Source organism: Anabrus simplex, chromosome 2, assembly GCF_040414725.1.
Source record: "Anabrus simplex isolate iqAnaSimp1 chromosome 2, ASM4041472v1, whole genome shotgun sequence".
Lineage (NCBI taxonomy): Eukaryota > Metazoa > Arthropoda > Insecta > Orthoptera > Tettigoniidae > Anabrus > Anabrus simplex.
In genome coordinates, this window is record NC_090266.1 from 291,004,318 (window position 1) to 291,030,282 (window position 25,965).

The 25,965-nt window shown below is 39.5% G+C and overlaps 1 protein-coding gene across 2 annotated transcripts in view; it reads right to left on the bottom strand.

Moving 5' to 3' along the window:
• The window catches only part of LOC136864067 (prolyl 3-hydroxylase 2), a 540,144-nt gene that overhangs the window by 313,467 nt on the left and 200,712 nt on the right, over window positions 1-25,965 (bottom strand). For both annotated transcript variants that reach the window (XM_067140608.2, XM_067140609.2), the window contains exon 6: window positions 7,001-7,114. In XM_067140608.2, the coding sequence (XP_066996709.2) occupies window positions 7,001-7,114 (114 nt within the window). The remainder of the gene's footprint in view (window positions 1-7,000; window positions 7,115-25,965) is intronic.

Here is a 25,965-nt window from a genome sequence, read left to right on the forward strand (position 1 = left end):
AAAAATGGGAAACCACGGAAAATCATCTTCAGGGCTGTCAACAGTGTGATTCAAACCCACTATCACCTGAATACTAGATTCAAAACTGTGTTAAATTATAACGGTAGAAGAATGACCTCATTTTGCAGCCATTCTTGGGCAACTCACTCTAGGGATGGGAACACTTAACTGGTATTCAGGTGATAGTGGGTTTGAATCACACTTAACTGCAGCAGGTACCAAAGTTACAGTTACATTTAAGATAGTATGAACAGTAAAATCAGCCGGTCTGAGTGGATCAGATGGCTAAGGCGCTGGCTTTCCAAGCCCAACTTGGCAGGTTCGATCCTGGCTCAGTCCAGTGGTATTTGAAGGTGTTCAAATACAACAGACTCGTGATGGTAGTTTAAGTAAAAGAACTCCTGTGGGACAAAATTTTGGCACCTTGGCATCTCCGAAAACAGTAAAAGTAGTTAGTGGGCCATAAGAACAATAACATTAATATCAAACACAAAAGACAAACACAATAACTGATCAGGATGGGCACAACGGAAAGGACAAACATGAAAACTGCATTTTATGGGGATAGACAGCATACCCACAAAAACAGTATATTGTGATATCCCTGTCTTTCACAGTGTCCCTATAATACAAACATATGCCTTTTCAATTATTTCAGCATATTTAGCTAAGAAGTTATATCTGCAGCGAATCATGATATCACAAGGTAATGTAATGAAGTGCAATTGCTTTTTCTACAAATACAACAGGATTTTACTTTGTATACTACTACTAGCAGTGAATGGAAGGGCAGAAAGTTCATAGATGGAAACATTGACATATATTTGTAACAAACTCATCTGAGATCCTCGAAGATAAATTACAAACAATATCATCATCATCATCATCATCATCATCATCATCATCATCATCATCATCATCATCATCATCATCATCATCATCATCATCATCATCTTTCCAACTCCAGTTTTCTGGGAGTGGTATACAAGCGCTTGCCATTTCTTCCTGTCCGCATACGTCTTCTATTCCCATTTGAGACCTCTCTCCTCCACATCTGATTTCACTGTGTATATCCAGCATTTCCTTGGCCTTCCCCTTGGTCTTTTTCCTTGGACAGTAAGGTAGAAGTAATTTCTGGCAGGTCTCTCGCTCTTCATTCTCATAATGTGCTCATACCACTGTAGTCTACGCTTCTTTATTACATTAATATTAGGGACCTCAATTCTAGCTACCTTCTTGTTCACATCATTCCTGATTTTATTTTTTTGCTAGTGGCTTTACATCGCACCGACACAGATAGGTCTTATGGTGACGATGGCATAGGAAAGACCTAAGAGTTGGAAGGAAGCGGCCGTGGCCTTAATTAAGGTACAAACCACGGAAAACCATCTTCAGGGCTGCCGACAGTGGAATTTGAACCTACTATCTCCCAGATGCAAGCTCACAGCTGCGCGCCCCTAACCGCACGGCCAACTGCCCCGGTCATTCTGATTTTGTCCTTTCGAGTACTTTCATTCATAGTTCTAATGAAAAAAGAAAAAAAATACCACGACAGGATGTAAATGGATCAGAGAAGTAAGAGAGGATCTGAAGGAAGGGATACCTGCTAGGAATCTGGAAAGGAAAATCCACAAGGCTATCAAAATCAAGAAAACATCCAAACAATATGAATTTACAAGGAGGACATAAAATCGGCAATTCTTGGATGCCTACCATACATAGGTTAAGACATACAGACCACAACATAAACACGCAGGTCAAACCTCCAATTAAAAAACGGCACAGGCAAGCCCCACTACCTGGCTGTGACACATACTTTTCCAGAATTCTCAAGAGACAGCCAGGGGCTTTACATCAGCCAGAAAGGCTAGGATATATAAGACCAAGGTCAGGAACCACTCTTGTAGTGTGATTGCTGCCTGGGAGACTGATTACCTTGGATCGAGTAGGGGTATTTAAGTCGCCTTGACAAAGAATACTGTAATGTATTTGAAATGTTAGCTAACTGTATATAATATATAGAAAACAACATCACGGTTCAACCCGGAAAATAAACTAAATAATTCTACACACTGTGGAAGTTTCACGTCTAAGTCACGATAACTACACTGCCTGACAAAAAAAAGTTAAGCGCCCAGAAGGAGTGGTTGAAAGTGAATGAAACTACATATGCTGAAAGTCCATGTGCCTTTACTGAACTGATTACAATATGGAATGAAAGAGACAAGGCCGTTGGCAGGTTACAGGTGGAATGTTGGCACCAGGTCAGTAAGGCGTTGCACCCCCTGCCGCAATGCATGCCCTTATGTGGTTTGGAATGGTGTCAAACAGCCTTTGGATCCTCTCCTGAGGCAAGTTTGTTTGCAGTTGTTGCAGCTGTCCCTCCAGATCCTGCAGGTTGCTAATGGGACGGAGTACCCTTTCAACGTCATCCCACACGTGTCCAATGACGGAGAGGTCCGGGGATCTTGCTGGCCACGGGAGGACCTCAACATGCTCTAGGCAGTCCACAGACACACACGTGCTGTGTGTGAATATGCACTTCTTGTCAGAACACTGTCCCAGGGTGCTGTGCCATAAGAGGTAGGACGTGCAGACGCAGGATGTCTGTGACCTATCACTGTGCTGTCAAAGACTGCTGAAGCACTATTAGACGTGACCTTAACACATATCCTATGGCTCCCCATCCCATGATGCCAGGGATTACGCCCGTGTGTCATTCCACAATATGAGCAGGATCTGCCCTCTGCCCTCAATGCTGCCAAACCCGCACACGATGGTCATCGGAGGTTATGGAGAAGTGGGACTCATTACTGAATATGAGGCGATGCCAGTCGTCCTCTGTGCATGCCTCCCGGGCAAGGCACCACTCCAAACGCAGGCGTTGGTGTTCTGGTGTCCATGGCAACCGATCCATGAGGCGGTAGGACCCCAATCCGGCGAATGCGAGTCGTTGAGACACTGTGCGGGAACTTACAGGATGTTGTAGTCTCCAGTACATGTTGACGGACGGGGGATGACGAAGTTATGGGATTCCGCAATGCTTGGCGTGGTGTGGTGTTTCTTGGTCGACCTGAACCTTCACGACATGATTGGGTCCCCTCATGTACCTACTGAGTCCAACATCGGGCCACTGTGACATCCGAATGGCCCAATTGCCAGGCAATTGCACAATATGACCAACCAGCCTCGTGGAGTCCCACAATGCAGCCTCTTTCTAATGCTATCAATTCGTGGATAGGTTGTCTAATGTGTCTGCGAGGCATCGCAGGTACTTCGTTCTGTACATAGTCCTCTCTGCATATCTTGCTTAACTGTTTGACTCATAGCAGCTGACTGGTAACAAATTACCAACAACAGGATGGTGGCATCATGAATGCACTCTGGTGGGCATTCTACACATTACAGATCCTTGTAAATCTAATCATTTACTCACACATCAATGGGATGCTTGTATACTGAAATTGGATAATATTGGACCATTCCTTCTGGGTGTTTTAACTTTTTTTGTAAGGCAGTGTATAAACATAACCACATACATTGAAAAAATGCAAGGGCATTTATAAAGTTTAAAATATTAATAATTTAATGTGTACAACATCTTTACAAGCCCATGGACTGCTAGTAATTCTCTGTGCTGGACCTGAATTCTAGCTAAGAATCGGAGCAGTACTATGATCCATGGCATTCACTGGCTCGTAGTCCACGGTTGGTTGACGTGCTCAGTATGGTAGTTAATGTAGTCAAGAGTGTTTGCTGAAGGTTTTCTAGGTTTTATAATTCATTTGTCAGTCTTGTAAATTTATCATGAGTTACCTCATATAATCCGGTTCTCAGATTAGAAAGAAGGACACAAAGGAATCATTATCTGGGAAATGACAGGGAACCTTTGATGGCTTTGATTCGGATATGAAGACCAGGAGGTAACAGTTGAAGCCTTGAATCAAAGAAAAGACCATTACAATGATAAAATAAATGCTAATATAAAGAGAAATAAGACTGCTACCCCACTATCTATTACCACTGAAGGACACAAAAGAAAATCAGAATCTACCAAACATTCTGAGTTAACTAATAAAATACGATCAAATCAGCTTTACCTTAACAAACAGGCCCTTAATAATGTTGTGTGCAGCATCATTTAAACCATTAGATTTGAATATCAGTACATCACAAATGACAGTTCTCTACCGGATTATTTAATTTAATGGGCACAAACCACTCCACAGATAGTTCCCATGTGTCTTGGAAAATAATTTATGTCCCAGTTCTCATTTCAAATGCATTTGGAAGAATTTCAAACAAATACAAATATTTTCCACCTCGAATCATCATAGCTCTACCCTTCAACGGCACTATTATGGGCTCCTATGGAATACTAGAATGAAACGTACATTTGAAAGAGAATGAATGCATGACCAAAAAACTCTTTGTGAAAGAGTGTCAAAAACAGAGCAAGGCCAAGCCAAGGCCATGTAAAATTATCAGCTGAATATTCAGTGGTTGATAACTGCTTTCTGAAACTTTTAAAGCATTACGCCACAGGAGTGGTTCAAATTACAAGCTTGCCAATGAATGTCAAAAGAAGTGAACTTAGAATTTAACAGCGTGTTACTTGGCTGTTCACACAATAAATCAATAATTCAATTTCTTACCGAATTATTCCACTTTCGTAAAAACATTGCAATAGAAAGTGAAGGTGAAAGTGAAAGTGAAATAATGGGTAGAAATGAGAATGATGTTTCTGTACATGGCATTGTATTTAAAATGGTCTATCTTAAGACCATCCAACCAGCAAACTTCCACAGCAATGTCAAAGCTCTTCAATTACTGAATATACTTCTTATTTGACCAATCTATTCTCATGCGTTTTATACAGTACAAGTTACTGCTTTTCAAGCAGAAACTTTTAATCAGTTAGGGCTTATAAAAAAAAAAAAAAAAAAAAAACCACTGAACATTGTCCAAAGCCTTGGGATCATGACTTACGAAAATAATCTTGTAAGAAAGTTTGATTTTATGGACACAACTGACTCTTTAGTGAGCCTCAAGACAAGAAAAGCTCCCATATAGAAGACTTCTTGAAAGCACTGATATTCTAATACGTATGACAGTAATATGTACGTACTTTTTTCAATCCTGTGATATACACTGACTGACAGAGCAAATGCAACACCAAGGAGGAGTGGTTCGAAAGGGATGAAAGTTGGGGAAAAAACAGAGTCGGCACGGAAGAATAATTGATGTTTATTTCAAACCGATATGCAGGTTACACGATGCGCACGGCATCGACTCAGTAGGATGTAGGACCACCGCGAGCGGCGATGCACGCAGAAACACGTCGAGGTACAGAGTCAATAAGAGTGCGGATGGTGTCCTGAGGGATGGTTCTCCATTCTCTGTCAACCATTTGCCACAGTTGGTCGTCCGTACGAGGCTGGGGCAGAGTTTGCAAACGGCGTCCAATGAGATCCCACACGTGTTCGATTGGTGATAGATCCGGAGAGTACGCTGGCCACGGAAGCATCTGTACACCTCGTAGAGCCTGTTGGGAGATGCGAGCAGTGTGTGGGCGGGCATTATCCTGCTGAAACAGAGCGTTGGGCAGCCCCTGAAGGTACGGGAGTGCCACCGGCCGCAGCACATGCTGCACGTAGCGGTGGGCATTTAACGTGCCTTGAATACGCACTAGAGGTGACGTGGAATCATACGCAATAGCGCCCCAAATCATGATGCCGCGTTGTCTAGCGGTAGGGCGCTCCACAGTTACTGCCGGATTTGACCTTTCTCCACGCCGACGCCACACTCGTCTGCGGTGACTATCACTGACAGAACAGAAGCGTGACTCATCGGAGAACACGACGTTCCGCCATTCCCTCATCCAAGTCGCTCTAGCCCGGCACCATGCCAGGCGAGCACGTCTATGCTGTGGAGTCAATGGTAGTCTTCTGAGCGGCCGCCGGGAGTGCAGGCCTCCTTCAACCAATCGACGGGAAATTGTTCTGGTCGATATTGGAACAGCCAGGGTGTCTTGCACATGCTGAAGAATGGCGGTTGATATGGCGTGCGAGGCTGCCACCGCTTGGCGGCGGATGCGCCGATCCTCGCGTGCTGACGTCACTCGGGCTGCACCTGGACCCCTCGCACGTGCCACATGTCCCTGCGCCAACCATCTTCGCCACAGGCGCTGCACCGTGGACACATCCCTATGGGTATCGGCTGCGATTTGACGAAGCGACCAACCTGCCCTTCTCAGCCCGATCACCATACCCCTCGTAAAGTCGTCTGTCTGCTGGAAATGCCTCCGTTGATGGCGGCCTGGCATTCTTAGCTATACACGTGTCCTGTGGCACACGACAATACGTTCTACAATGACTGTCGGCTGAGAAATCACGGTACGAAGTGGGCCATTCGCCAACGCCGTGTCCCAATTATCGTTCGCTACGTGCGCAGCACAGCGGCGCATTTCACATCATGAGCATACCTCAGTGACGTCAGTCTACCCTGCAATTGGCATAAAGTTCTGACCACTCCTTCTTGGTGTTGCATTTGCTCTGTCAGTCAGTGTACATAGCACCATGGTGTATACAAAATAGAATTGTATTTTGTCAAGGAATTTTAATCCTGGCCTATGGGCTGCAATGGAGTTCATTCAGCCTTGAGAGAACAAGGAGGTTCTATCTGATATGATAGGTAGCAGATTCAATCAAGAAAGCTAAGTAATACAGCTGAGGATGGTGTCATGTTGACCAAATAGCACTCTAATATCTGCAGGCTATCTGGGCAATTAATAATAATAATAATAATAATAATAATAATAATAATAATAATAATAATAATAATAATAATAATAAAAATAATAATAATAATAATAATAATAACAGAATGGTTGAAAATATTTAGTATACTATTGTCACATCCCAACACAACTGAGCAGTTTCACTAAATTACTCAACGCCTTCAGGATATAACTTTCTCTAGCATTAAGGAAATTACTTACAATGATATCATTGGTGTCCACTGGATTCTTCTTCTGTTCCGATTTAAATTCAGTTTCAATGAACTGCAGCAATTTTGATTCATACTGTTGGCGTTGGACATATCTTACAGCTTCCTGTAAAATTAGACAATAATAATAATAATAATAGCAACACTATAACAATAAGAACAGTGTCAATAGTAATAGCAGTAGCAGCAGGAATAAAATAAAATTTACTGAGCAGGTTGGCCATGCGGTTAGAGTTGCGCAGCTGTGAGCTTGAATTCAGGAGACAGTATTTTTGAATCCCACTGTCGGAAGCCCTGAAGATGTTTTACTGTGTTTTTTCCCTTTTTCACACCGGGCTGTACCTTATTTAAGACCACAGATACTACCTTCCCAGTCCTAGCCCTTTCCCATCCCTCCATAGCCAAAAACGTTTGATCTGCTAGTGTTGTGACTTACCCCTCTTTTTGAGAACAACTGAACAAGAAATGCAACTATCCAAGCTAAGGGCGCCAGTCTTTAAGCTGATGACTTAAAAAACAAAAATTTATAATAAAGCTCGGACGGACTCTCATCACAGGGATGAGGTGACAGTGCACTAATCACTAAGCAGGAGAATTAGAAATCACATGGCTAATTAAGGCAGACTGATTAAAATGAACCAAGAAAATAACATTTATTATACTGAATAAAAAAATAACAACGGTTTTACGAGAACTGAATTTAAATTAGGAAATTAATTTAAAAAAAAAATCAAATGACTCTACCTCGCGGAAACTTGCAATATTTTTAACTCGCTTGCTCACCATGTGGTCTTGTTCTGCTGGTCCTTGGAAAGCCTCCGTCCTTGTAGCTGGAACATCACCGGTCGTCTTTGAGATGTCTCCATCTGCCGCCAAGTACCATTCCTGCATCAACCACTAATAGGATGATGGCTTCGAAACTACCACTCCCTGTTATGCTCTATCCCATATATTGGAGATGAGCCCTGAATTACTGTTAGAAAAACCTCCTTGGGTTATGTGGGAGAGGATATTGAATTAACAATCCTTCCAACTTTACTGAAAATTTGTACCGTAGTTTCATTTCTAGCTAGTTTAATGCTACCTATTGTTTTAGACTGGTACAAACCGATTTAGTATTATAGCTGTTTGTACTTCCTGACGAGAGTGGTTATACGCCCATCATTCAGGAATTCCTAAGTACCACGTCGTGGTAACAAAGTGAAGAATGAAGAAGTGATAAACTATCAAACTAGTCCACTATGGTACATCAACCATAAGACAAGTCATCAGACCTAAAGCGAAATACGAGATAGAATTGGATCGAATGAAGCCAAGAGCTCCAACACGCCTGTAAGTAAGCTTTACTGGCTCTAATTACAAGTCGAAACATGTGGTCCAATCAGGTGACACGTCTCTCCCTACTCGAAATATCGAAGGTGAAGGGTCCCCACGATGATATCAACTGTTCTTCTATTAGCCATTTCACTCAGTATCCATGGCAACGGGACGCTCCTTTGAAAATGTAGGCGGTGACCAGTTTGAATTACTCAGCTCGGAACACAGCAGCTGCGGTTACAGCGCCTGGACATGTGCTGGCTTTTTCCAAGAATTGAGTTCTAAATTTGTCGCTTCTTCTTCCTCGATGATGTGGCAAGATAGAGGAAAATCTACTGCAAGTTAAATTTACACAAATGTCGCCAGAATCTATGTTAATATAAGGATATTCAGCCCTCGTTTAAAAGTCGTAGTTACAAAGTAATGAAATGATAGTGAGCAAATGATCAACCATGCAAAGATAAATATCATGACGTCAAATATACCATTCCTGAATTAATTAAACATAATAAAATTAACATAATTACACTGTGACATTTGGAATGTTACAGTGTGACATTAAACAAGTAGCAAAAAGAAAAAAATTATAATAATTTAAGAACGTCATTGCTCACATTGTTTACAAATGACAAGCCTCATGCCTTAAAACAACTGAAAACAGAAGATATGCTGTAACCTCCCATAAGATGACATTTGACTACATATCTCAGTGAAGTTCAGGCATGATCAGTAGAAACTGAGACTTCTTACTCAGTTCTGGAAATGGATGAGCAAGATTGAATTTTCTAAATGACATTTTATTCTACTAGAAAGAGGAATAAACACCTCAAATGAAAGTAAAAACAATTGTACCGTGTGTGAGGAATGTGAGAAATCAATCAATAATTCAGAAGATGGTTAATAAATTCAAAGCTTGGAAGTCAGAGATCTTAGAAGATCTTTAATAGTTGATAACAAGTTATCAGACTCTAAAAATTTCCAACATATTGTTCATGAACATTTGGAGAAAGTCGAGTACACAACAGTCGGAGAAAAAACTGTATCAATGATAATTCCATTACTGGTAAACCTAAAGCATTACGCATCTCATGTGGCCTTAGCAATAGTGAGTTGAGTTGGATGTTGACCTATGCTCTCCTCTCCACGAACAATTCCTGAATAACTAGTCTGGCCATTATTACTGTTACAAACTACCAGCCAAAGTCAACAATTTTTCCTGTAACATCACCTGGTGGCATATACGTAAACCCTTTCTATAAACAGTCTGCATTCACCTTCAAACTTGTCGCTGGTGGTGAGTTCATAAAATCATTGGAATCATTTAATTCTTAACATTATACTAAAAATTTGTCATGAAACCGTCATTGAAAGAAACTAAGGAACTGGCATTTTTTGAAGAATTCAATTAAATATTTTTTTTGTTTATGTAAATTTATGTAAAATTTTAAGTGTTTTATTTGTTGTGAAATTTTGTTGATTTAAAGAATTTTCATGACTCGCAGAAGAGACAATTATATTCAGTGTTAAGGAAGAGACATTGATTTTGGGGGATTGAAGACCTCCAGTAGTGTACATGTTGTAACCCATTTTTTGTCTCACCCTGTAGTTGCCACGCGGGGGCTTCGATCACAAAATCACTGAGTTTCGCAATCGATACCTCTAGAATATATTTCCCACATTACCATATATGGTGCTGTAATGCAATTGGAAAAAATAATGAAAAATTGTATTGGTGAAACTTTGGGTCGAAACATAGGTAGCTTCCCTGATTGGCTGTTTGAATATTTCCCAATTTCCGGCCTTTGGCTACTCAGTAGTAGCAAGGCTCTGTTCAGTGTCTTTGGTTTTCGTAGGTCTTAATGATTGGACGCACCTTGTAAGGTGGTCTGCTAAGCGGCTCCAGTCATCCCGGGGTAAGCATGTTTTCTTTTCTCAAATGTTAAATTAATATGTAAATTCATTTGCTTGGAGTTTACCTTAGACCCTGGTTTTCACGGTTTTGGTTTTATAATGCCTTAGTTCGTCAGCTAGGCATATCCTTGTTTTGGAGGAAATTCCTTTTATTAGCCTTTTGTGTAAATGTAAATTTTAATTTTTCCATTCGGGTTGCGTCCCGTAATACAGCGTCAATTTAGTGTACACCTCACTGATGTGTATCAGGAGAGGACTGCACCTCTAAAGGCCTCTGCGCTAAATTTAAATTTCCTTTGTTTTCTTTCTCTGTAAACTCTTTTCATTTTGCCTTGGATGATTGTAATCATGTCATATTCCCTGTTAAATTTTCCTTGTAAATTTCATTGTCGAAGTTATGCTCACCTATTTAAATGTGATTGTGATATTGTGTAGATATTTAATTTTCTGAAAAACCACCGATAGGAACCTTGTGGTTCAATTTTACCTGTTTCTTAATTGAAAATGTTATCCTTTTAATTGGTGTTTTATACCTTGTTAAAATTCTTTATTGTGAGTACATAAGACTAAAGGGTTAATGCTCTCACGTTTCTTTTCCTACAACGTCACGTAAGATCTCGTCCTCTGTAGGGTTTTCCGGCCTGCTTCCCATAATCCTTTCTCTAGTTGTCATGTTGGTAACCCTGCGTACCCATCTGTGTGTTGGTGAAATTTAAAATGTTTTTCCTGATGTATCATTGGCTGGCATTGTTCCTTCAGGTTTGTTATTTTTTGTTTATTACATCATTACTTGTTTTATATGTAACTTATATTATGTGTACCTTTCTGTAAAAGGGGGGATGGGTTACATCTGGTAGCAGAGTGTGGTTGCAGAAGAAAGAGATGCGAAAGCAATAACCCTTGTCTAATCTAAAAATAACCTGGTATCATCTCCTAACGTAATTTCTTGTTAACATGTCTCGTGTGGTCCCTGTCCTGTTCCATTTGAGGAAGGAGGAATTAGTTTACGAACTTCGTATTCGTAAATTGAATTTGACAGGAAAGGTTACGGATGACGCGAGCTTGTTAAAGCAATCGCTTAATGTACAAATCGCCGTACCCAGTCTATCAACAGACGAAGTGTGTGCATCTTTGACCATTGTTAAAGATAAATTTATCGAATTTGAAGCTATTCCTTTGTCTTTTGTTCCTCTAAACCGTCTAATGCTCAGTTAACACGTGTAAAAGTCCAAGTGCAGCATTACGTGAATAGGATTCACGACCTGTTAACTCTTAATTTATCTATAAACGAGCGACAGGAATGTGAGCTGCTGTTGTCAAAGTTTTCCGGGATTTGCAATAAAACAGTAGGCTTTTTAGAAGGCAATGAGTCGTCTAGCACCAGTTCTGTAGTTAATGTGTCTGCTCCATCTGAAACTTGTGACAGTGACATTATCTCGGTATCTACTGCTTCACAAATTAATGTGGTAACTTGTGATAATGTTTCCCTGCAACCTTCTCCTGTTATGTTTACAAGTGCTTCTCTGCCCGTGAATAATGCCAGTGATGGTTCTTTTACACAAGTGGGTATGTCTATCATTCCTATGGGAACTGTTAATTCAACTGTATCTTTATCTCAACCTTCTGTTGCAACACAAGCTGTTTCTCCTCCAATAACGCAAAGTTATTCCCGAGCTCAAGTGCCATCAGTGTCAAACACTTCAGTTGTTTCTCAAGTGTGCGAAAATGTTTTGCAGATGCGAATATCTGTGCCAGTTTCATTGCAATCTAATTACAGTCCTAACCTCACTTTCAGTACTCCAAACTTTTCCCAAGGGCGTTTGAACCAGGATTACTGTACAACTATGGTTCCTTCCCATAAACAATCCAGTCCTTCTCAGGTACCTACTACGCCTGTTGTTTTTCAAATGTTTGCTAATTTACCTCACCTGTTAACTGCTCTATTTAAGGGTGTATCTAAGTTCACCGCTAATTCCATTGAAGAGATCATTACCTTTCTACGTTTCTTGGTTGAATTTAAAGATCAATGTATAGTATATGCTTTAAGTAGTGATAATTTCTTCCAAGTTTTATATCCACATGTATCTGGAGCTCTTTCTGAACACATCATAAGAGCTATTTCTGAAAAGTGGACAATTGACCAATTTCACGCGCATGTGCTTGAGTTATTTTATTCCTTCCCGTGCATTGTCTTCCTTGGTGCAAAAGCATTATTTTCGTGTGCAGCATTTGAATGAAACATTGTCTGAATATATCCAGGACATTAAGTTCAATGCCAGGATTTTTATGCTCAACTATTCTGAGTCTCAAATGGTTGTTAGCATTGTTGAGGGTCTTGCACCGAATTATCGGTCGTACCTTGCTCTATCACCACGACCTGCTACCTTTGCTCAGTTCGATGCTATCATTGTTTCTGCCGGAGGCATTAGGTATGCCGACCAGCTACGCGTTGCGTTAGCTCCTCCTCCTATGAGCATGTCTTCTCAGGTCACTAGTGCCGTTTCTTCTCCTTCCAAGCAACGTAATTTGCATGCATGCTATAATTGTGGCTCCACTGATCATTTCCAGTGGAATTGTCCTAGGATTGGGGCCTTAGGCAATTCAAAGCCTGCCATGGGTGGTCAACTTGAAAAGTTTCAGAGGAATTGTCCTAAGATTGAGCCGTTAGGCAATTCAAATCCTAATGTGGGTAGAGTTTCTTCCTCGACTAATTCTTGCAGATACTGTGGGTCGAATAGACATTTTTCTAGACAGTGTCCTCGCAATTCTTCCGGTTCTGGGCGTTCTGGTAATGGAAATTTCAGATGAATAACCGCCAATTCTTGTGCCAAACCTTATAGTGTATCTTCATGTTTTGTCTGTTATCGCTCTCAGCTAGATGATGACTTACACAATCCTGTAGTTGATGGTAAACCTGTATTTGACCCAAGTGTCAATTTCCCACAATCTTGTGGTATTTCTGCTATTCCTCCATGTAAATTACCTTACATATGCCTAGAAGTGCACTATGAACCTGTTTGTGCTTTAGTTGATTCTGGAAGTAGCCCCCCACCTCGATGAGCGAAAAATGGTATAACCAGGGGTCGAAAAATACCGGGCGCCCAGTCACCATGGCGCCTGAAAATGTTTACCTGGCACCTGAATTTTCAAATTCGGTCTTGAAAATTTATTTTTTGAAATGCGGAGTTCCCTTTCATGTACGTTCCCACCACTTTACAAAGTAACAAGTCGGTGTTTCACGTTTTTTCCTGTAGCTCATATATTCTAATATGTGCAATAAACATTTGCAGTGCTTTTGGCAGAGTCTTGAATTCTGTAATTGCTCTTCGTACCTTGGAACTGGACGTTTCAGTTCTGCGCGGGAGCTGCCTAGCGGTCATGGGAGACATCGTTGTAACCCGTCAAACAAGAATCCTTTCATGTGGATATAGGCCTATAGTAACACATCGAGTTCCATTACAGATGATCAGCTGTCGGTAGCCGAGTACAAAGATCAGACCAGAGTTGTGGAGAAATGCAGAGAACTACTATGTTAAATAATTCCACAAACACTACATTACCGCCTTCCTTCCCGTGACTAGCCGTTCCCAAACTAATGCCGCCAAAGCAGTGCTGATAAATTCCCGTGGAATTCATTCTTTGCATTTAGAACATACGGAATGATGTGTTTATTAATTATTGTATTTTCACCGAACAATATTTATGCTTTTAATTTAATTACAGAATCTTGGTATTGAACGGTTTGCACTTTATAAATACGGTTGTTTTTATTCCTGTGCGTTTATGGAAAATTGGCAACGTAGCATCAGACATCGAAGCCCGCGAACTCGGAAGTCATTTAACACTGATATGTTTTACGTTCCTGTGTTATACTTAAGAAAATCGGCAAAATGAAAGGAACAAAGCCGCACAAATTGACTGATGCAGTGTACTCTTTCAGATTTCTTCGTAAGTAGGGCCCGTAAATGTAACACTAAGTGATACAGAAGCGAGCGAATGTGAGAAAACACTTGATGGGAGTGCCGACTGTAGTGTTATGGTGTTCAAGACAATGATAGGTCAAACATTAAAAATACTTCGAAATTTCAATTTTCAGGCAAACGAAAATTTCAGTACTTTTAGCGAAGTGCGTAAAGAAAATTAATATGAATATGTTCCAGTATATGAATGCATTGTTAATGGCATCTTATCATATTGCAAAAAATAGCAGACCCTACGCTGATTTTGAAGGTTTGGTTACATTGTTACGCAAGTTGAATGGTATTGATTTTGAGAAGTATGTGAATGATACACAATGCAGAGAATTTATTTCATACATTGCCTCAGATCTTCGTGAAGATTTTATATGTGGCATTAAGGAAAATTCATGTCAGTATCTTACTCGATGGATCAACAGATAAATCTGATGATGAGGAGCTGATACTTCACATTCTTTTCTTTTAAATAAGGTGACTTTCTATTGTGTCATAGGAGAATGCAACAAGCAATAGCTATATGGAGGCTCTAGAAACAGAATTACTTCAGTTAGGGCTTGGAGAACTCTTCACAGTACAAAACTAATAGGTATAGGGTCTGATGGAACACCATGTGTGAGTGGTGTCCATAATGATATGGTTACAAAAATATCTGAAAAAAATTGAGAACTTGGTAAAACGTTCACTGTGTTGCACAGTCAACACAAACTCATGTTCTTCACTCACTGAAAAATTTGAAACTTAAAAATCATTGATGAAATTGACTCTATACTCAGGAAACTATATGTTTTATCGACATTCGCCAAAACGACTTTGTGAAGTGAAGGAAATTTCGGAGTTGCTGAAATGTGTAATATCTAAATTGAAGTATACCTACACCAAGTTAGATGGGTAGCAAGCAAATTAAATGCTTTGCATGCAGTTGTCAAAGACTGGGAATGGTTAGTGGTGTATTTAGAGAGTATTTCTGAAAGGAAAGGTGAAGACGGAATCACGGCTAAAGGTATTCTAAAGAAGATGAAGGACTTCAAATTTGTCATCATAATTCACTTGTTGTGTGACTTCTGAGTATATTCAAAAGACTTTCACTTGTATTTCTGAGGCATGTACTGATTTTAAGTCAGATACGAGTGCATGCAAATAATGCAATTCATTGCAGCAACTTCACAACACCAAGGGCCCAATGGCAGAACATTTTTTCTGCTATAATACTTTCAGGAGTTTTCAGTGGAATACAGTTATCGGGTGTGTCGAATAAGAATTTCACAAGCGACAAGGAACATATTTTTGCAAGTGGAGTTACCTTTCTGAAAGACACATTTCTTCAAAATGAGGACATACAAAGTTCCACTGGTCTTATTGACACATATTTCTGGCAATCAGGAAAGCAACTGGAAAATTATGGCAATAGTGAAATACAGCTTCTTGCCATTCATTTTTCAGAACACCTTCAAATTGAGGAGAACAACGTAGAAGACATACTGAGCGAGTGGTACGAGTTCAAAGTAGTCGGGAAAGGTCTTCCACTGAACGATCTACTTGAAAAATCGCGGACTGTGAAAGGACGATTTCCGATTTTAAGAAACCTTCTTTCACACCAGGCAAATGCTGGGGCTGTTCTTTAATTAAGACCATGGCCGCTTCCTTCCCAATCCTGGGCCTTTCCTATCCCATCGTCACCATAAGACCTATCTGTGTCGGTGCGACGTAAAACAAATAACAAATATCTTAGTATATAGTGGCAACAACTCCTGTATCGACTCATCACGTGAGCGAGGGTTCAGCATGATGAACATGATTAAACACAAACTGCGAACCAAGCTTGCTGAGAAAAACTTTTGTGATCTCATGATAATATCTTTAAAGGACTTTGATGCGACAAAATGTATTGATCATTGGTGTTTTGGTGGGAAATCAAACAGGCACGAGTAGTGTAATTTTAAAAGACGCTGACCTTGAAGGTGACGTGATTATTTGGGTACCTCTTAAAATATAAATTTCCATTATATGAACTGAGACTATACTACTTTGTCACATTTCAAAAACAATACGTAGCTTTATTCTAGTCTAACCTGTGGTTTTCATCATGTAAAAAAATATGCTGGCTCCTGATAAAAAGAGGCTGGCTACTGAATTATTTCTATTTTCTTCTACCCCTGGGTATAACTCTGTAAAATCTGTTTGTAATTTCCCTTCTTTAAAACCTGTGTCTTTAACCTTTCATACAGCTAACTCTTATTCATTGAATGTGATTGGAAGTCTGAACGTCAAAATTAGAATCCGTAATTTCACGTGGAAAATGCCGTGCTAGTGGCAAAAGATTTATCTTGTCCTTTCATTTTGGATGCTAATTTTATTGCCAAAACTGGAATGATATTGGACCTTCAGTACGAGTTCCAGTTTAAATTTTCTGTTAGAATCTTTAAATTGTGTAGTCGTTCTCCTATTCTTCCTTATCATGTCAGTGCTGTCCCTGAGGACACGAGTGAACCCCAAGCGTTCGACTTTACTTATTTTCCTGAGGACCACGCCAACCAACTTAGAAATCTTTGTGATAAATTTCCTGATGTGTTTACTGATAAGTTAGGGATAACCAACGTTTTGGAATATAAAATTGAAGTTAACTGAAAATGTACCTGTTCATTCACCTCCGTATCAGTTGTCGCCTCCTTAAGGCTATTATCGATCAAATGCTTGCTGATGGTGTAATACCTCCCTCTAAATCTGCGGAATCTTCTCCCATATTTCTGGTCTCTAAACCACAGGGTGGTTTTCGGCCTGTAACTGACTATAGGATGTTGAAAAAGAGAGTTGTGCTTCAATCCGTTCCTCTTCCTGACTTACACTCTTGTTTCTCTTGGTTTGCTAATGACAAAATTTTTACCACTTTCGATTTGAATCAGGCGTATTAGCAGATACCTCTTGCTGAGGAATCCAAGCATCTCATGGCTTTTGCCACTGACTGGAACCCCTATAAATTTCAAAGAGTACTGTTTCGGTTCGCCACAGGAGCTGCCGTCCTCACTCGGCTGCTGGATAACGTGTCAGACATTAAATTCAAATTTGTTTATAATTACTTGGATGATTTGGTTATATTTAGTGAAACTTTTGAAGAGCACCTTGTTCATCTCAATGAAGTCCTTGAAAGACTCCGTAAAACAGGGCTGACCCTTAAGGCTAGCAAAGTTACTTTTGTGCAGCCCCAGATGTCCTTCTTAGGACATATTGTGTCTGAAAAAGGTGTCTCGATTGACCAATCTCGTACTGCAGTGACTCAAAATTTCCCAACCCCTAAAGATGTCAAGGCTGTAGCTAGGTTCGTTGGCATGGTCAATTTCTTCCGTAAATTCATCCCCAATTTCGCTGAAAGAGCGGTTCCATTACACGCCTTGAGGAGGAAAAATGCTAAATTTGAATGGGGTGATGCTCAACTTGAAGCTTTCTATTATTTGAAATCCTGTGCTGGCGATGCCAGATTTTTTAAAATGTTTCATTCTCCAGACTGATGCCTCATCTACTGGTAGCCTATATCTCGTGTGTGCTCCTTCAGGAATTTGAAGATGGACGTCGTCCAATTTCTTATGCTTCCCGTAGTCTCAATCCTGCTGACCGTAATTATTCAATCTATGAATTAGAAGCCTTAGCTGTTGTTTTCTCTTTAGAAACATTTAGAATGTACCTCGAACACCTCCCATTTGATCTTGAAACTGATGATCAGGCGGTGAGTTGGGTACTGGCCAGACCAAGAAGGACCGGTTGTCTTGCGCGTTGGGCAGTATGCAGCTCCCTTTTCAATTTGAAGCTCGTCACATTCATGGAACTCAAAATATTGTTGCTGACAGTCTCAATAGAATGTTCTACCTTGGCAGTTCTGATCCTCAATCAGAGCCTGCAGATCCCTCTCCTGAAAAAGTTTCTGCCTTTGTTAATGTAGTATTGACCAATTCCCCTTTCCTTTTCAAAGAAATTTCTAAACATCAGGAGACGACCCTGAATTGAAGGCTATTATTGACAGGATTAAGTCTGGTGAGCATGTCAAACCCCATGTCATTAAGAATGGTGTTCTGGGTTGTCCTGCTCACGGGCACAGAGACCCCAAAATTGTTGTTCCAGCTAATTTAGTTCCCACTCTTTTCAAATATTTCCATGAATCCCCTGTCGGTGGACACCTCGGTGTGTTCAAGACTAGAGAGAAAATCTGTAAACATTTCATTTGGAAATTCATGGATGGTGAAATCCGCACCATGGTCAAATCGTGTAAAACCTGTAATATGAGTAAACCTGCTCCTAATACCTGACTAGGTCTGTTGTCATCTGAGCAAGCTTCTCGCCCAATGGAGAGACTGTTTATAGACTACATCGGTCCCTTCCCGCAACCACGGACCGGCCATCATTTAATACTTGTGTGTGTGTTGATGCATTCTCATGTTTTACATGGCTGTTTCCTACTCGCATGGCTAATGCTAATACTACTATTTCTTGCTTGAGACAGATCGTTTCTTCATTTCGACCCTGTCAATTTCTGGCGAGTGATAATGCTAGAGCTTTTACATCTGTGCAATTCTGTAATTTGTTTTGACCTATCTATTTCTCATGGGTGACTACCACCCCTTATTATCCCATGCCTAATTATGCTGAAAGAGTCAATCGAATTCTGAGATCTCCTCTTACTGCCTACCATTCTTCTGACCATGCTAAATGGGATTCATCACTTAATTGATTATAATTTGCTTTCAACACTGCAGTTCATGAAAGTCATAAGCATACTCCTACTTCATTGATGCTAGCATTCACCGCCAATTCTCCACTCTCTAATTTGTGGTCTATTAACAATCTTCTACCTGATGTTGCAAATCTAGAAACGATCCGTGCTGCTTGGCACCGTGCGTGTAAGAATTTGAAAGTATATTACGCTAAAGTTCAACGTAACTATAATCATGGGCGAAGACCGCACAATCTGCCTGTGGGTGACCAGGTTTACGTGAAGACTCATACTATGAGTAGTGCTGCGGACCATGTCATTAGTAAGTTGGCCCAAAGATTTTGATGAGGTCCCTGCACATTATTGAAGTTTTTAACCCCTGTGTCATTGTTAGTCAGCGATCCTGAAAAGAAAAGGATCAGTCGAGTCCATTTATCGCAAGTCAAGATCCCCTAGTTATGAGATGATGCTTTAGAATCTATTAGTTACTTAAGGAAACTTAGTTGTAAGCATTTTTTGGGGTACATATCCGGCCAGATACATTGGCAAGTTTAGAGGTTATTTAAGATTTTATTTGTAATAAGAATGGTTGTTTGAGATCATGTTAGGTATAATTTAGTATGTCCTTTAGATTAAGATTTTCATTCATTATCATAACTAGGGATCCCTTGTAAAAAGTTCTGGTATTAAGGTAAACTCCGATAAAATTTCCTAATTTTGTTTGGTCTGTTATGTTTGGTAAATTTTTTATACATGCTTGCCCTGGGGGAGCTTGGAGTTCCCAAAGATATTTGGGGTGAGGTTATCCTTCTCGCACGGAATATTAACAGTTCCTGTTATATAGTAATAGTCATATATAAAAAATAAAAAAAACAGAAAACCACCCTTCAGTACACGTTTCTCAAAAGACTCTTCTGCATAGCCGAGGCTATGACTTTTCCTGTGTTACTTCCTTTTCTGCTGCGGATTGATCTCTGTCTCAGTGATCACGATAACCTGCTACAGACAGGGAACCTGTCATGCCTGTTGGAAGGGGAACTATGAATTCCTGACCTGTTTGCATCCAACCTGGGAGTGCATTGTCGCAGAATTCCTCGTGGTAGCAGTTGCCCAGCACTGCACCATGTCTTACTACACGTTCACTGTGAGTTTACTATTCAAGTGAACTAAATGAGGCTTCATTGGAGACCCTGGTGGGACTGAAAAGGGAAACCGTGTTGGCAGGTGGCCGATGCCAGCGATCCTATGCACCGCAATACCTGTGGTCGAGCTTAGGAAATTCTGCTTCCAAGATATTCTTAGTAAAAGTCGCATCAAGATGTGGGTGATATGTGTTGGTATCAGTGTGTTTTCACAAAATTCAGACCTCCAGTTAAAACCGCCATTTAATGTAAAGTGTTTTCTTAAATATATTATCGAGCAGAGCTCGAGATTCGGCAGTGGAGGATGTCGCCGGTGGCGAGTTCATAAAGTCGTTGGAATCATTTAATTCTTGACATTATACTAAAAATTTGTCATGAAACCATCATTGAAAGAAACTGAGGAACTGACATTTTTTGAAGAATTCAATTAAATATATTTTTGTTGCTGTAAATTTATGTAAAATTTTATGTATTTTATTTCTTGTGAAATTTTGTTGATTTAAAGAATTTTCAGGACTCACAGAAGATATTGTAATAGGAGTTGAATCATGGCTGAGAAATGATATAATGGATGCAGAAATTTTCTCATGGAACTGGAGGGTGTATCGCAGAAATAGGATAGGAAAGGTAGGAGGGGGAGTATTCATTCTCGTGAAAGAAGAATTTGTAAGCTATGAAAAAGTTAAAGATGACAAGCACGAAATTCTAGGGGTAAGGCTCATTTCTAAAGATAATAGGCAACTAGATGTCTTTGGAGTGTACAGACCAGGAAAGGGTAGCGCAGATGCTGATTCAGAATTATTTGATAAGATAATCAGCTATGTGGGAAACGATAAGGAAAGGAACGTGATCGTAGCGGGTGATCTCAATTTACCAAATGTCAATTGGGAAGGTAATGCGAACGACAGAAAGCATGACCAACAAATGGCAAATAAGTTAATATGGGAAGGGCACCTGATTCAGAAAGTGATGGAGCCAACTAGAGGGAAGAATATTCTGGATGTGGTGCTGGTAAAACCAGATGAGCTCTATAGAGAAACCGAAGTAATAGATGGTATTAGTGATCACGAAGCTGTTTTCGTGATAATTAAAAATAAATGTGAAAGAAAGGAAGAGATTAAAATTAGGACTGTTAGGCAGTACCATATGACTGATAAAACAGGCATGAGGGAGTTTTTAATAAGCAACTATGATCGGTGGAAAACGGTAGATTAAAATGTAAACAGACTCTGGGATGGGTTTAAAGCAATTGTTGAGGAATGTGAAAATAGGTTTGTACCTTTAAAGGTGGTAAGGAATGGTAAAGATCCACTATATTATAACAGGGAAGTAAAGAGACTAAGAAGGAGGTGCAGGTTGGAAAGAAATAGAGTTAGAAATGGCTGTGGAAGTAAGGAGAAATTGAAGGAACTTACTAGGAATTTGAATCTAGCAAAGAAGTCAGCTAAGGAAGGATAACATGATGGCAAGTATAATTGGTGGCCACACTAATTTTAGTGAAAAATGGAAGAGTATATATAGGTACTTTAAGGCAGAAACAGCTTCCAAGAAGGACATTCCAGGAATAATTAATGAACAAGGGGAGTGTGTATGCGAGGATCTTCAAAAGGCAAAAGTATTCAGTCAGCAGTATGTAAAGATTGTTGGATACGAGGACAATGTCCAGATAGAGGAGGTGACTAATACTAAAGAAGTATTTAAATTTACCTATGACAGCAATGACATTTACAGTAAGATACAAAAGTTGAAAACTAGAAAAGCTGCTGGAATTGATAAGGTTTCGGGGGATATACTAAAGACTATGGGTTGGGATATAGTACCATATCTGAAGTACTTGTTTGATTTTTGTTTGCATGAAGGAACTTTACCAAATGATTGGAGAGTTGCTATTGTAGCCCCTGTATATAAAGGAAAGGGTGATAGGCATAAAGCTGAAAATTACAGGCCAGTCAGTTTGACATGGGAAAACATTCTTTCTGATTATATAAGACATGTTTGCAAAATTAATAACTGGTTTAACAGAAGGCAGTTTGGGTTTAGGAAAGGTTATTCCACTGAAGCTCAGCTTGTAGGATTCCAGCCAGATATAGCAGATATCCTGGATTCAGGAGGTCAGTTGGACTGTATTGCGATTGACTTATCTCATTTGATAGGGTAGATCATGGGAAACTACTGGCCAAAATGAGTGCAATTGGACTTGACAAAAGAGTGACTGAATGGGTGGCTCTGTTTCTAGAAAATAGAACTCGGAGAATTAGAGTAGGTTAAGCTTTATCTGTCCCTGTAAAAATTAAGAGGGGAATTCCTCAAGGCAGTATTGTTGGACCTTTATGTTTTCTTATATATATCAATGATATGTGTAAAAAAGTGGAATCAGAGATAAGGCTTTTCGCAGACGATGTTATTCTGTACAGAGTAATAAATAAGTTACAAGATTGTGAGCAACTGCAAAATGACCTCGATAATGTTGTGAGATGGTCAGTAGGCAATGGTATGATGATAAATGGGGATAAAAGTCAGGTTGTGAGTTTCACAAATAGGAAAAGTCCTCTCAGTTTTAATTACTGCGTTGATGGGGTGAAAGTTTCCTTTGGGGATCATTGTAAATACCTAGGTATAAATATAAGGAAAGATCTTCATTGGGGTAATCACATAAATATGATTGTAAATAAAGGGTACAGATCTCTGCACATGGTTATGAAAGTATTTAGGGGTTGTAGTAAGGATGTAAAGGAGAGAGCATATTTGTCTCTGGTGAGACCTCAACTTGAGTATGGTTCCAGTGGGACCCTTACCAGGATTACTTGATTCAGGAACTGGAAAAAATCCAAAGAAAAGCAGCTCGATTTGTTCTGGGCGATTTCCGACAAAAGAGTAGCGTTACAAAAAAGTTGCAAAGTTTGGACTGGGAAGACTTGGTAGAAAGGAGACGAGCTGCTCGAGTAAGTGGTATGTTCCGAGCTGTCAGTGGAGAGATGGCGTGGGAGGATATCAGTAGACGAATAAGTTTGGATGGTGTCTTTAAAAGTAGGAAAGATCACAATATGAAGATAAAGTTGGAATTCAAGAGGACAAATTGGGGCAAATATTCGTTTATAGGAAGGGGAGTTAGGGATTGGAATAACTTACCAAGGGAGATGTTCAATAAATTTCCAATTTCTTTGAAATCATTTAAGAAAAGGCTAGGAAAACAACAGATAGGGAATCTGCCACCTGGGCTACTGCCCTAAATGCAGATCAGTAGTGATTGAAGAGACAATTATATTTAGTGTTAATGAAGAGACATTGATTTTGGGGGATTGAAGACCTCCAGTAGTGTACACGTTGTAACCCATTTTTCGCATCACCCTTTAGTTGCCACGTGGAGGCTTCGGTCACAAAATTGCTGAGTTTCACAATTGATACCTCTAGAATATATTTCCCACATTACCATATATGGTGCTGTAATGCAATTGGCAAAAATAACAAAAAATTGTATTGGTGAAACTTTGGGTCGAAACATAGGTAGCTTCCCTGATTGGCTGTTTGAGTATTTCCCCATTTCCGGCCTTTGGCTACTCGGTAGTAGCAAGGCTCTGTTCAGCGTCTTTGGTTTTTGTACGTGTTAACGATCGGACGCACCTTGTAAGGTGGTCTGCTAAACGGCTCCAGTCATCCCGGGGTAAGCATGTTTTCTTTTATCAAATGTTAAATTAATATGTAAATTCATTTGTTTGGAGTTTACCTTAGACCCTGGTTTTCACCGTTTTGGTTTTGTAATGCCTTAGTTCATCAGCTAGGCATATCCTTGTTTTGGAGGCAATTCCTTTTATTAGCCTTTTGTGTAAATTTTAATTTTAATTTTTCCATTCGGGTTGCGTCCCATAATACAGCGTCAATTTAGTGTACACCTATTCAGCTATGTATCCCTCACTGATGTATATTAGGAGAGAACTGCACCTCTAAAAGCCTCTGTGCTAAATTTAAATTTCCTTGTTTTCTTTCTCTGTAAACTCTTTTCGTTTTGCTTTGTAAGATGATTGTAATTATGTCATATTCCCTGTTAAAGTTTCCTTGTAAATTTCATCATCGAAGTTATGCTCACCTATTTAAATGTAATTGTGATATTGTGTAGATATTTAATTTTCTGAAGAACCACCGATAGGAACCTCGGGGTTCGATTTAACCTTTTCCTTAATTGATAATATTATCCTTTTAATTGGTGTTTTATACCTTGTTAAAATTCTTTATTGTGAGTAAATAAGACTAAAGGGTTAATGCTCTCATATTTCTTTCCCTACGTCACGTAAGATCTCGTCCTCTGTAGGATTTCCCGGCCTGCTTCCCATACATCCTTTCTCTAGTTGTCATGTTGGTAACCCTGCGTACCCATGTGTGTGCTGTTGAAATTTAAAATGTTTTTTCCTGGGGTATCAGTGGCTGGCGTTGTTCCTTCAGGTTTGTTATTTTTGGTTTATTACATCATTACTAGTTTTATATGTACTTATATTATATGTACCTTTCTGTAAAAGGGGAGGGTTTACAAAACTAATAATAGTGTTATTGTTTTTTACATCTCACTAACTAATCTTTTTAAAATGGATTTCGGAGATGTTGAGATGCAGGAATTTTGTCCCGCAGGAGTTCTTTTACGTGCCAGTAAATTTACCAACATGAGGCTGACGTATCTGAGCACCTTCAAATACCACTGGACTGAGCCAGAATCAAACCCGCCAAGTTGGGTTCAGAAGGCCATCAACCATCTGAGCCACTCACCCCGACCAAAACGCCAAATTGATTTTGCTGCATTCAGTGTCTCATAATCATGGAAAGGGACAATTAAGAAAATTGTGTTATGATTATACCACTCCACTAGGTAGGAAGGCAGTCTTCAGGCATCTTGAACCCTCTAAGCACCAACATCCTTTTGAAGCCTGTTTGGATTCCGTCTGAAAAATGCCAACGTCCTTTCAAAAGGACGTTCAGTATTTATTTTTTATTATTAAAAGTAACAGTCATTTCCTTTCAGAATTTCCCAATATAGTTAGTTAAAGACACTATTTTTGCAATAAACAGCCTCTTTTATTTTCAAGGACATTGTTTCAGTATATCAGTCCAATCAGCAGGCATATTTATTGGCGCACTTTACTTGGCGCGGCAACAACACTAACAGTCTCGCTGTGTGCCTTGTCTGCTCTGTGTCTAGTTGCTCTGGATATTTTACTTGTTCATTTATTTCTGTGAAAATGATTATATATCCACCGTCCTTGACAAAACATAAGTGTGTTTGAGAGGTCTTGTACTGAATGGTATTATTATTATTATTATTATTATTATTATTATTATTATTATTATTATTATTATTATTTGTAGTATGTTCTGTAAGTGTTATGTAAAAGAAGTTTGTACCGTATTTTGTTGGTATTGACATATAAACCAAACGAGTATCATTACACTTGTGTTTTTGACTCATTTGGATATGTAAACTACAGATATATTTTAGGGTCAAAATTAATTAAATTTTCAATATAGCTTCATAATAGGGTGTACTATTCAATAAATATGTTCGCGATGTATAAAAAATGTTTTGTTCTATCCAAATTTTATTGCTAACCTTTTGTTTTGTTTTATATTTTTGGGTTTTGGCTGCCAAATATTTACTAATGGTCATAAATGAACTGAGAATGCTTTATTCATATAGGCAATCATATCAGTAAAATAATAACGAAAATTTCAAGTTTCTACTTACAATAACAGCTGAACTGTGTGATCAAACAAAAGCTTGCAAAAAACGGAAACTGGCCTTGGTGCTCAGTGGTAGGAAAACTGTAATAGCACACGGCGCTCAAAAGGTTAATATCCTCAACAGGTATCAGTGGAACGTTCACACATCAAACAATTGAATGCTTTGGTAAGACTGGAGTACGTATGA